We start from the raw sequence: 13,630 nt of genomic DNA on the forward strand, positions 1-13,630 counted from the left end.
ATCAGCATGCATTGAAGTCTTGGGTCCACCCATGCCCCACCTCTTGACATGTTTTAGTTAACCAGGCATGGCGACAGTGGAGCTGCTCACTCTGAGCTTCAAAACCACTCTTCAGAAGCCTGTGGATGACATCATGCAGGCTACAATATTTCTTTATTTATAGTCTACAATTAAGATTCAACAGTCATGTGACCCCTGTGCTGGCTTCACTACACTGCTTCCTGTTGGGCCTCTCGGGTGGTCAAAGTCTCACTCTTGGGGATTTGGGGGCACTATTGGACACTACAATAAAATCAGGGAGTGTTCCTTTAAGTTATAAATCAAACATAAAAATGTGACTTGAATTACTTTGTTTTGCAGTAGGCAACCACACACATGATTCCAACGACTAGGAGTGCAATGCAGATTCCTGATATTGTTAAAATACGTTTCTGATACAGCTCCTCAGCTTCTGAAAAAGAGGACAGTCCACTCTTAGAGCGTGGTCTACAACACACACAAACACACACAGACACACACATAGAGACCATTCCAATCATAAACCCAAACAATGAGAATTGGCTGTGTATGGAGGTTATTGCAGTTAATGCACCTTCGTATTAGAGGTTTACTACTGTTGATATGACTGACCCTGTGGAGACCCTCAGGCTCCCCTTTGGTCTGTGGTTACTTAGGCTGATTGTTTACCTCTGAGTGTGACCAAAGCATTAGCATGAGAGTTAAAGCGGTACTCCAGTGATTTAGTGTTGCACCTGCACAAAGTTTGAGGGGAATGGTCAAAGCTGAAGCAGCAGACACTGAGACATCCTGACTTTAGTCCCAAGTATGGTTCAAGCTCCAAAAACACTGGGTCCTACACTTCCCACAATGCACTGAGTCTCTTCACAGTTGATTCTTGCATTTCTTAGAAAAAATCAGTGGAGTGTCCCTTTAATATAATGATCTGATTACATGCTGCGACTGAGAGCCCAACCAATACATCACCCGGGTTAGGTTTACTGTATAACATGTGGGTACACTGGTATCAGTGTATTTGTCAGCCAATGAGTCTCCTTCACATACACTGGTCACACTTCTTTAAAAACCAAATTCAGGTGGCTCCTTATCAAAAAGGTTTAACTTGTGTATTTATGTTAAAAAGGAGAATCAGCTGATACACTGACCTCAGATATTTTCACTCCTTATTAATCCTGTATGGACAGGGCTCTCGTCAGCTATCAGAGAGAAATGGCTCTAACATGCACTTCACCAAATCCAGCTCTCTACTGTTTCTGTTCAGGGATGGTGCTGCAGTCGAGGAGGTGTCAGGTCTGACAGTGCTGCTTCTCTATGGGGAACAACCCTGCGGTAACTGAAGTGGGTCAGTTCACTCAGAGAGGATATACTGTGGATATACCTGCCTGGGAAACATGTACACTGATTTCTACACAGTATAATGTTAAACACTTCATTGTTTCTATTCGCTTCTCTTTCTCTAGCATCGTCCTCCACTGTTCGTCAGAGCCTGAACCCTCTACCTACACATTTCACTGAGTCATGTTTTGTCTTTGCTCTGTTATTCACTCAGTTTATTTTCTATGTGTCTTCATTCTCTCTGGGACGTCCTGCCCTCTGACTGTATTTCATACTGTGACACACACTATGCATAACTAATCTTATTTCATAGTGCATATTTTTGAACATCCAATAGTTAATGTGAGTTTCACTTAAACATCACAGTCTACCTGAATGATCTCAGACTCTTTATGGAGGAACAGAACCTGCAGTAACTGCATCATGTATCTATATGTTTAAATATGCTGCTTCTGCATGGCTCAGGGGAGGCTGATAACACACACGTTAGTACATTTAAGCAGATAAAAGATGACCCTGCCCTCAGCGTGATGAGAGGAGGCAGAAACTACAGAGCTGCTATAAGGAAGAAGGGATATGAGGAACAGCTGCAAACATACAGAACATCTGGAGGAGGTGGAGACAGGGAGGCAGGAGGTGGATGGAGAACATGATGCCGCTCTACTGTTTCATGCTGAACACTGGGTGCAACAGAAGATGCAGGGAGGGAGAGCTGAAGGGAGGTGAACATACAGCACCAGGTACGTACAGCCTCTTTGGCTTTCAGGGTGGACTCAGGTAAACTGGACTGTTTACCTGGATCTGAATGGTACATGTGACATTTGATGTTAACACAACCGCCCCACACACACGGAGACACACATACATACACATATATACATACTGTATATATTACATATGTCTGTAGAGGTTATCGTTTTGACTTCGAATGTCACATGTACCATTTCTAATCTAGCTACATATATATACAGTATATATATATATATATATATATAATATATATATATGTAGCTAGATTACTAGATTATGTGTATAATGGTCAGGGCTGTATGATCCCTTCATCTGAAGACGTAGGTTTAGTAGAGGGTTGTAGCTTACAGTCTTACATCTGCAAACTAAGAGGAAGGAACAGTCCATACCCATAAATTCAATCCCCAGATGTTCTGTCAGTGCAGAAGGTGACAAAAAAAGAAAATTGGATTTTACAGACGAGCTGGTATTTATATTTTTCACATGTGGTTTAAGGTGAAAGAGATTTTTCTCTATGGATTAAGGGTAAAAAATAATTATACACAAACTTATACACTGTCAATATACACAAGCCTAGACAGACCCTGTACAGTCAGTGAGCACTTTATTAGGAACAGCACACTAACACTGGGTAGCTCCTCAGCTCTTCATGTCATGGATCCACCAGATGTTGAAAATTTCCTCTGAGACTCTGCTCCATGTTGACATGATGCAGCACATCATTCAATCTGCCAATCTCCTGTTCTACCACATCCCGAAGGTGTTCCACTGGGTTCCACCAGTTTGTGACATGGAGCATGATCCTGCTGGAAGGAGCCATTACAAGAAGGTGAACTGTGGCCATGAAGGATGAACATGGTCAGCAACAACACTCAGGGAGACGGTGACATTCAGACCATGATTGATTGGTGCAAAGAAGAAAACACTCCCCACACCATCACACCGCCACCACCAGCCTGGCCTGTTGACACCAGGCAGGTCGGACCATGGATTCCTCAGCACAGATCCACATCCATCAGACCAGGTCTTCAGCTGTCCAGTGTTGGTGAGTCTGTGTCCACTGCAGCCTCAGGTCTCTGGTCTTGGTGACAGGAAGTGGAACCTGACGTGGTCTTCTGCTGTTGTAGGTAAGACGTGTTGTTCACTCTGAAGCTTCTCTGCTCAGCACAGTTGTACAGAGTGGTTATCTGAGTGACCATAGCCTTTCTGTCAGCTCCAACCAGTCCGTCCATTCTCCTCTGACCTCTGACCTCTGACCTCTCTCATCAACACAGAACTGCTGCTCACTGGATGCTTTTGTTACTTTAAAAACTCTAGAGACTGTTGTGTGTGAAAATCCAGGTGATCAGCAGTTTGAGAAACACTCAGACCAGCGTCTGACACCATCAACAAAGTCACTGAGATCACATTTTTCCTCATTCTGATCTTTGATGTGAACATTAACTGAAGCTCCTCACCTGTACCAGCAGGAGTTTATAGAGTGAACTGCTGATAAACGATGGATGATTGGATATCTACATGAATAAGCAAGTGTACAAGTGTTCCTAGTAAAGTGCTCACTGAGTGTATACATATATTTATTTACATATACTTGAATAAACATTAAGTCTCATCTCAAACTGATCCTAAAGGTACAGGAAACAACTAACATCACCAGTTTACTTTGATTTCCAGAGACCATTTATATTGGATGCAAATAAAATCTTGCCATGTGGTGTAGGTTGCTATGGCAATACACATAGACATATATACATAAACACTGTACACATTGTAAAGGTGATACAAGGATATCACAACTATTAACTGTAAGTTTTATCCATCATATACTGCACATAAAAGACACAAGCAGCTCCCTGTGTCACTGTCTTTGTGCAGCTCTTTTTCCAGACCAGAGTGCTGATATTGGCCCGATCTGTAAAACCCCACATTACATTCAATGATGTCTTTTTACATCCACTGCCAGATTAGATTCTTGCATTCTCCAGTATTAGATGTTGTTTTCAGGTCTGTGATGGGCACAGGCTCCAGTCTCCTACACAACATCGTCTGCACTGACCCTGCACACTGACCGACCGGCTCTGAGGCAGAGAGAGGAATCAACAAGCTGTTCAGTGTTACTGTACAACAAAGCTACAGACGCAACTGTGAAACATCACTGTGTCTACACTGTAGATAACAAACACACTGCTGTCACTCCCTTTTTTGGCTGGACTGCAACAGCAGGGACAGCCCTATAATAATACTGACTGACTGACCGAAAGTCTGACTGACTGACTGACTGACTGACTGACTGACTGATGATATTTCCACCACTGGTCAGCAGAGTGCCGAGCTGCAGTCTAATGAGCCGCTCTGGTTTCCTGGCTGCTCTGGGACTGTGGGGAAGAGGAGGAGCGCTTCCAATACACTGAGCCTCGCCTCCATTACAAACAACTTTGCTTCCATGTATCATTATTACTAAAGGAGTCAGAGGAATAACTAAACATAACACACACAGAGCAGAGAGAGCAGGAGAGAGGGAGGGAGAGAGAGAAGTCATCGGTAACGAGGCTTCGTACTAACGACTATGACCAACTCTACATATCAAACAGAGGGAGTTCGACATGAAGACCTGCCTCTAATAAAAATCTGTTACGTTCTGGAGTTGAAGTAAATAAAGACTAAACTATTGTGGATCCAGACGGAGGCTGTGCTCTGTGTGAGAGACTAAATAACAAAGATAGTCTGTCTCAGAGTATGTGCCATTTGGGCTTAGTCTTTGCCCAGGCCGGGTTCAAGTCTGACTTGTGGCCCTTTGCTGTGTGTCATCCTCTCTCTCTCTCTCTCTCTCTCTCTCTCTCTCGCTCTCTGACTGAAATAAAGGAAAAAGCCTGGAAAAAATAACTTTAAATAAGAACGATATTGTGTCTCTTCTAAGTTTCTCTTTGAGTGATCATGTGACAATAAATACAGTCAAAATCACAGCTCAGTCTTTGTGCTTAATTAATGTGTTTAGTGATTTTATCAGATGACGTCACGGTTATAAAATCAGGATTTGACCATAGGCAATCCAGACATGTTCTAGTTTTTGACCTAGTCTTGTTACTTTGAAAACCTCACTCATTACCAGACTTTACAACAGTCCAACAACAGAGCTCCTGTTTGTTCTGTAAGACTGTGTCTGTTTAAAACCAGCATCAAACAGGAAGTAAAAAAACACAGCAAAAATGAACATTTACAAATTCACACTCCAAGTTTCCTGTACCTTTAAAATACTAATGAAACCATGTTTTCCTATCACAACACCAGCGCAGTGTTTACTGTGATGAAACACCTAAACTGATCTGAATACAGTTAATGGCAGTGATTTGGTTTGATACATGCACTGAAACCAGTGTGATTGTATTTAGACTGAGTCGTTAGTGGGGGTGGGGGTGGGGGGGCACGCTCAACAGCCAACACTGTAAATCAAACATGCTATGATCATCATGCACCATTTCAAACACATACTTCAGCCTTACTGTTATTATATGACTATTTTCAGCTTACAGCAACATTCAGTATAACACTGGGATAAGAACATGTGCAGAGTATTAACAGTCGTCACTCTGGACTGTGGACAGTGCTGCTGCTCTGATCTCCATCACACTCACATCAGGTTTGTTCACAGTGACACTTTCCCTCAGCAGAAACATGCAGATGTGAAGACAACCTGCTGGTTGTGTAAATGCTGGTGGAGTGGTGTGGTGTTGTTATAGGAGGCAGGGGGAGACTGCACTGTTGTTTCCATTAATGATGAACCTTAAAACAGTTTTTTAAACCCTAACCAGGATCAACAAGTTGTTTTGGGGCCTCAACATAAACCCATCATGACAGCAGCTGTATATTATAACAGTGAAGGGTTGTTTGGAAGGCAGTGACACACAACTTGTCTTGTTCAGTTTGGAGGATTTCTTGCTTCAGGCACCTGGATAAGCTCCTAGACCACTTCCTAGAGGGGACAGAATCTTCTGATGTCTCAGTGCAGGTTTGACCTCCCTTTAAGGAACACAAGCTCAGGTTTAGATCTCTGCGGGAGGGAGTCTCTGTGGCTGAGGTCACACAGTGTTGCATCTCGGTACCTTATCCTTCTCACCTATTTTAAAACTCAACACCATCTTCTAAGGTTTAAGGTTTTTAACTTCTTTTGATTTGACTGAATCCAGAAAAACTTTGGCATCTGGTCCAACGTACCTTTTTGAAGCATCCAGCCCTGATGATGTCATTGCCTCCTTTCACTAGTCTACTCAGAGGTTTCTTCACCATTCGCTTATTTTGTTACACAGTCGCCTGACAGCAGCTGCAGCACCTCCTGTTCCAGTTACAAACCAACAACTACTGGGCAGGAGGGAATTCATCCACCTCACTGCCTCAGTCCGGAATCAGGTCCAGAGGAGCCTCACCATGAGGACCTAGTTCACATGGGCATATAACCCCAACCCTGGATCCGGTCTGTCAGACAAAATTCAGACACACCGCCGCCAAAAAACACTGCTCTGCTCTTCTTCTATAATTCAGCTAATAGTCTTGTTGGAGAGATTCCAGCCGACCACACAAAATGGTGGCTCCTGACTTTGTAGAGCTGACTCAGCTGACTCAGCTGACTGTGCTGCCCCCTGACTCAGCTCAGACTCTGACCTGGAGTGCCTTCTTGGCTCACTCTGCTCCACAGAGGCTTGTTACGCTCCACTCCGCTTGAACACACCAAAGCTGGAGGAGCAGTGGAGTTTAGTGCTGTCACTTCCTCAGGTAGATCTCAGCCGGCTGTGGAGATGGATGGGCAGTAAGGTCATCCACCCTCTGCAGCCTCTCAGATACTAATATTTTTTCAGGATTGCAGGATTTAGTCTTGAGAAAGGAGACCTGAACAATATCTCTTCCTCAACAACCAGAATGACCGACCTCGGCTGCTACAGCTACAGCGTCCTCTGATGCAGCTGAAAGTCCGTACAGTACGGTCATCTCCTCGCTGAGACGTGGAACAGAGGGAACGTGTATGTGGACAGAGACAGAGACTCAAGGGCACAGTGAAACTAGAACATGAAAAATACAACTAAGGTAAAATGTTAGTGTGTGGTTCATGACAGGACACATGTCGAAGGGATTTCCAGAAGAGTCTCAGTTCCTTGTTACAGTTACTGAAGAAAATGACACGCCCCATGACTGAGAGATGCTAATTAACCAGAGTATGTGCTAATGCACCAAACACTGGCTGCGGAAAAGGGTCAAGAGGTCAAGCAGCTAGCTGCCTGTTATGGATGTTACACACCTTGTAGCTATTCTTGTTATTCTTAGTCAAGTAGCTGCTAAAACTGGAACAGCTGTGTCACCTTCAGGGGCAGTGGTTCTCTTTTTATAGCGAGTGTTAGATGTTTTATATTTACTGTGAAGCCTGTACCTCTGTTCATCAGAGTGTCTGACTGTCTTGACCTGAGTGTAGCAGTTTTTCAGCTAAATCACAGCTGAACTCTCAGAAACTGCTAATGAGGGTCGGGTCAGGGTCAGGAGACAGGTGATACTGTCTGCCTCTAACTGCTGAGGAAAGAGCTCAACAGCAACACAGAATAGTAACAGACCTTGTTTTTATAATGTGTAGTTAATGTTGCACATATATTTTCTTTTTCAGTCACACCAGTAATCACCTCTGTCTCCTTAAAATCTATGTGTATGTGTGTGTGTGTGTGTGTGTGTGCATGGCAGACACTAGCATGTCTGCACCTGCAGCTCTAAACAGCTGCTACAGGGTCGGGGCAGGCTGCAGCTCTACAGGTTGATATTATTGATAATTCTGATAATATTGATTATTGCCTGGTTTAAACCTCTGTGAATTGACTCTTTGTCCGTATCTTATTAATGGCGTATGTATATTTCTCTGTTCAGTAAAGGTTTTTGACATTGATGGGAAAAAGTTAATAACTGATATAAAACAGTTGCATCAGTGCTGTTTGCCTGATGATCACAATGCATGACTCCTGCTGGCAGCTGGTGTATTGGCCAATCGTTTGACACCTAACAGAGGGTGTGGCATGCCCTACAGCAGTGGCCTAATGCGAGGTGATTACAATCTTTTTCTTCTTTTTCAAAACAGAACAGATTTGGTGAAGACAAGACGTGATCATAAAAATATCTATATATTAATAACTTCAATGTTGCCGGACCACATCATATACTAGTTTGCTATCTCAGTCTGATTGTGTGCTAACAGATTACATCCATGGCAAAAACTGGAGAGTCAGAATGCAGAGCTGATTAGAAACAGGAAGAATTAACAGGAAAGAGAGACAAGAGACAGAGGGTGAAGCAAAGTGATCACAACCCCCATCAAACAGAAAAGAAACATTGATCTTCGCCTGCTTTTAGTTCACTCCTGAATAGAAACTGTGCTGAGAAGGCACAATTTGACCTCCATATTGTTATGGGGTTGGATGTGAGCCATCAACATTTTTTCAGGTGGGTCATGAGTTGTTGAAGGTTGGGAACTGCTGGTCTAAATCAGTTTCCTTGACAGTTTTGAAGCATGTTGTTGACTGGCAGGTTTATACAGACTGAAGCATACAATACGTCTGAGCACACACAGTAAGGATTGGAGCACTGACAATTTGCAAATCTTCCAGTTTAAAAATGTAAATGTTCAAACTTAAATAAAAGTTGTGTAACTTCTACAGCAGCACATGCAGCATCAACATCCAAAATAAAATGAGCACAGAGACACAGAGTTGAACATGCAGGGAGGTTCTGGGCTGCACAAACCACAGATCTAAGGAGGAACAACGAAACAGGAGCACGGCACAGGAAGTGTTAATTGAGCATGCTCAGATAGAGCCATAGACTGAAGAGGAAGTAGACATACTGTAAAAGCTGGCCATTACATAGTTTTGGCAGCGATCACCAGTAAATTCATTTGGACACCTGGTTAGGAAATAAAAGAGACAGAGAAGAAGAGAGAAGGAGTTAATTTATACAGGAGCTGAGCAGAACCCACGACAGTCACCACTGGTGTTGGCAGGAAGGGCCAGCTGGACCTACATGTCCAGGTCCTGTCTGTAAGGCTGGGTCCTGTTAGTCACCTCAGACCTTCACACACAGGTGAATCATCATCTCCAGGTGAGGGAGATGATGTGAGAGACACGAGCCTCCATCAGGCTCTGAGGTTGGAACGGTGTCTTAGCAGCTGACTGAAATTTGCATGTATGTAAGTGGCCACTCAGGGTAAGCCTCGTGTTTGGATGTAATATAATCCTCTATAAGGGAAGTCAGGATCCCACCTAAAGGCAACAAAGGCCCAGATGTGTGGCAGTTAAAAAGAGCACTGAGGGCTACAGAGATGGCTCACTCAGCCCTGAAGTGGCAGCAGCCCAACCACCAGTGATCCCTGGGTCTCCTGCATGTAGACATGTCTTTACTGACTGAAAAACATCAAGATCATCGCTGCTTCACCAACCACACAGCGGTCAGTCCAGCACCGGACCAGTGGAGAAGTCTGGATGCAGAGAACACCCATCGTCTGAGTGTTTTCTGGGGATGGTGGTGAGGCTGGATGGGAGCAGCAGGAGGTCGTCTGTCTTACCTCCAGACGGGACACACCTTCACCTGAGGTGGAGGCCTGCGCCTCACTGCTCTGAACAGAATGATGGGGTGTGATGAGATGTGACGTACATGCAAATTTCAGTGCACTACTCCTCCTGTGCTCATTCAGGGGCTCAGGATTTATCACTGTCTCTAAAGGAAACATGGATTTCTCCTCCGTCTCTGGGAGAAAACATGAGAGGGTGAAACACCAGCAATGACATGTGGGACTGATACAGTTGTGTTCACATACGTTTTGGGTCTGAGACTTTCTTAAGCACAGCTTGTTCACATCGGTGCCCAGTGTATCCCGCCAAGCACCTGGTTGAGTGGGTAGAGAGGACAAGAGATAAACAGCACTGACATGTTACACACAACACATGAACACACATGGACAAACACAAAGACATCCAGTGTACAGTCACAACACATGGCAGGATCCAGGATACAACCCTGTCACCAAACAACTGAGCTGATGAGACCGTCCTGTAAAAAACAAGTCCATAGGTCGTCTGTGCAGCAGGTTATTATGACCCATAGTTACGTTTTGTTGCTAGGCGACATCTAGTGGTTGTAGTAATGATGACAGGAGCAAAGGGAAAAGTGCGGAGACAAAGTCCCCGTCAGGAGGAGGTGGTGGATGGATGAATGTGACACAGAAGAGCGGTGTTCCATTCCCATGAGAAACTAGCTGTTCATGTTGTTTCTATTTTCCATGACTGTTCCGCAAAGTTAACCACTTTGTTATTATTGTAACCATGACAACAAAGATTGTCTAATGTTGAGGAAGTACTTATTTGAACCCAAATCATTTTTCCTAAACCTAACCAAGCCATGATCAGTATTATATTTACCATGGCGACGGGGGTAGGTCCACGTGTTTATTATTGTAACCATGACAACCAAGGTCTGGAAAGCCTGCTGCCGTAGGGGCTTTATTTCAGGAGAAACTATGGGTCGTATCAGAGGGTTGAAAGAAATGACCTGTGTGGTTGTTCAGGTTGGAGGAGTTGTTCTTTCACATTCTCATGAGTTTACTGGGAATGGGGAATGGGTGCTGGGAATGGGTGCTGGGAATGGGTGGTAATGGGTGCTTTTGCCCAGAGTCGTTCTCTGAGGTTTACACCTCCATTCAGGGGGTGGACATCTGTGGTGGTCCTCATGGTTTTTGGCAAAAGTGCTGTTACTGTTGGGGCCAGAACCCATTATCCAGACCTCAGACTTCCAGTAAAGGTTGCTTTCTGTGGCCTAGCGCCCAGGACAGCGAAGGCTAGGTTCAGGAGATCAGGTCTTCCATCAGAGGAACAGAGCAGTATTCAGAGCAGCAGAGTCCAGCTTTGTCAGCGGTCTGAACATTAGCTGTGAACACTTTGTTCTATCCTGACAGTTTCGTGAGAGCAGAGATTTTGCTCATTTAAGGCTTCCTGCTGGGGGTCAGGTGACAGCAGCCTGTGGTGTTCAGAGCTCAGATCACCTTCAAACTGCTATCCTACAGCTACCCTTAACTTAAACCCTCTCCATCTAAAGTCAGAGACAGTTTGTTTGGATCCAGAGTTGTTTCCATTTCCTGACAGAGATGAGGTGCTTAAACATCTCTTTACTTCACAGACTTCAGACAGGTTTGCAGCTGCTGTATTACAGAGGAATCCAAACACCAGCTTCCTCATGCGTTCTGCTTTCAGAGTTTCTGTGTCAGTGGGTCAGGTCTCAAGAGGATTAACTTCCTCTGCTCCTCAGCTCTCCTAAAAAAAACTGCAGTGCCACACACTTGCATGGTGACCTCGTGCCCATTTTTACCTGCATGATGCTCCTGAGATTTTGTTCGAGTCAACGAGCCTCAGCCTCTCATACTAACAGAGTTTAGTTTTATATGGCATCTGTTAACTGTGCAGGTGATTTAGGGTAACTCATCACAAATTTCAACAAGAGTCCTCATTTAATGTGACTCCTGCATGAGGCCTGATTATTTGATCAGTGGTGATCAGCTGTGAGACTTTCACACACAAACGCTCACACAGAGCATGGCTGTGTGCACCACGCATATGTTTGGGCTCTGAACAGCCTGTTCCGATTGGAAGCTGATTGGAGTTTGATAAGGACCAAAGCGCCTCAGAGAGGTGGTTCCGTGTGCTTTGTATGAATTATTACAGCAGCTAACACTCTTTCACTGGTTTAGACAACAAACACCATGGAAGATTATATCAGCTGTAACCCACGCGACTCCCAGCTGTTGTGTGGTTGACGTGCTCTCTGTAGTTTCGGAGACCTTTGACTAGTGGTGTATGTCGGTGTGCCAGTCACTGGATAAAGCCACTAAACAGCAGTTGCAGACCTATAGTTAGTCTGTACATATGTCCCATAGAAGGGGATGTATTCTGTATGTGTAAGAGTTACTGTTCTGTTGAGGACAGTTTCATTCAGCTCCATGGATGCATGTCGTAGTTCACAAGTCATTTCATTAACAGCCAAAGTATAGAAAAACACAAGCAGTGACATTCATGTTCAGTCTGAATCAAGGTCAAACCTTCTGTCCATGTCCTACCTGCAGAGAAACTTTGTGCTGCCTGGCATGATTTCAAGGGTGAAGCACTCTCCTCCATTAACGCAGTAGTTCTTCTGGCTGTCGCTGCAGCGTGTCACATGACTGGAGGTCTTGGCTGTACTGGTGGTGCTGGTGGCAGCTGCAGAGGACAGTCATAATTAGTGCAGCAAGAAAACAGTACAGACACATAATGTAGGTTACACCGAGCTCAGCTCTGTCTGCATGGTCGTTGAGTGTGGATGAAACATCCCATGGTTCAATCCTATTTAAAGGACTCCTCCAAACAGAAAACATCCATTCACTACAACACTCTCCGTTCATATGATCAGTGTGTCCCAAACACTACTAACATGTGAGCCAGTGAACCACTTAACACACTCTTCACTGCAACGAGCCTTTTTGGGCTGGACCGCCACAGCAGGGCCAGCCCCTGAGTGAGTGAGTGAGTGAGTGAGTGAGTGAGTGAGTGAGTGAGTGAGTGAGTGAGTGAGTGACTTACTGAGTCAGTGACTTACTGAGTCAGTGACTTACTGAGTCAGTGAGTGAGTAAGTGCGCAAGCGACTGAGTGACCGACTAAGCGAGTGACTGAGTGAGTGACTGAGTGTGCGAGTGACTGAGTGACCGACCAAGAGAGTGAGTGACTGAGTGACTCAGTAAGTGAGTGACTGAGTGACTGAGTGACTGAGTGACTGAGTGACTGACTGAGTGACTTACTGAGTGAGTGAGTGACTGAGTGTGCAAGTGACCGACCAAGCGAGTGAGTGAGTGAGCGAGTAACTTAGTGAGTGAGTGAGTGAGTGAGTGAGTGAGTGAGTGAGTGAGTGAGTGATTGATGAAGTTACACCATTTGTCGGCCAGCTGAGTGTTGGATACTCTCAGCTCAGGTGTCAGGTGAGAGCTACCTGCCTGTCACAGGAACATGAACAGCTAAAGAGAAACTACTGGTGTTAAACAGAGTAACACCAGCTGACATCACTGTCTGCAGCCCAGCAGGAGAGCTGCTGCACATTACTGCAGGATGTCATTACTGAGCTGGAACCGAGTGTCAACTTTATGTCTACATGAAAAACAAGGAACAAGGAGTCGAATCTTCAGTTTCACAGTCAAACCAACCAGGTTTTTACCTAGTCTTCTTTCATGAGCAGCTGGAAGCTGTATATTTATTCATGCTTTGGTGAAAACAGTATTTGGAACATGAGTGTAAAGTGTACTAGTGGGCAGAGAACTTTCTAAGGACTATTGGAAACTTTTCATGGTGAGATAAACCAGGTCCTCATTGTGGGTGTCTGCTCTACTGTTGTAGCCTGACTACAGCTGCCATCCTCCACAAAGAAGCAGGCTACAGATCTTTCAGAGCCATCTCTCAAACCTACGAGCAGCAAGTATTTCATCATCAAAAC

General features: G+C 44.6%; 1 protein-coding gene across 9 annotated transcripts in view; it reads right to left on the bottom strand.

Moving 5' to 3' along the window:
* Nucleotides 1-13,630, bottom strand: part of nrg1 (neuregulin 1) — a 34,856-nt gene that overhangs the window by 10,786 nt on the left and 10,440 nt on the right. For 4 of the 9 annotated variants that reach the window (XM_056404193.1, XM_056404186.1, XM_056404187.1 and 1 more), the window contains 4 exons: nt 12,230-12,368; nt 8,972-9,030; nt 2,493-2,516; nt 349-451 (listed from right to left, as the gene is read on the bottom strand). In XM_056404193.1, the coding sequence (XP_056260168.1) occupies nt 349-451; nt 2,493-2,516; nt 8,972-9,030; nt 12,230-12,368 (325 nt within the window). Of the gene's footprint in view, nt 1-348; nt 452-2,492; nt 2,517-8,971; nt 9,031-9,940; nt 10,009-12,229; nt 12,369-13,630 lie in introns of all 9 variants that reach the window. The other 5 variants (XM_056404188.1, XM_056404191.1, XM_056404190.1 and 2 more) reach the window with 5 other exon arrangements.

Source organism: Seriola aureovittata, chromosome 18 (assembly GCF_021018895.1).
Source record: "Seriola aureovittata isolate HTS-2021-v1 ecotype China chromosome 18, ASM2101889v1, whole genome shotgun sequence".
In the NCBI taxonomy this organism is placed as follows: Eukaryota; Metazoa; Chordata; class Actinopteri; order Carangiformes; family Carangidae; genus Seriola; species Seriola aureovittata.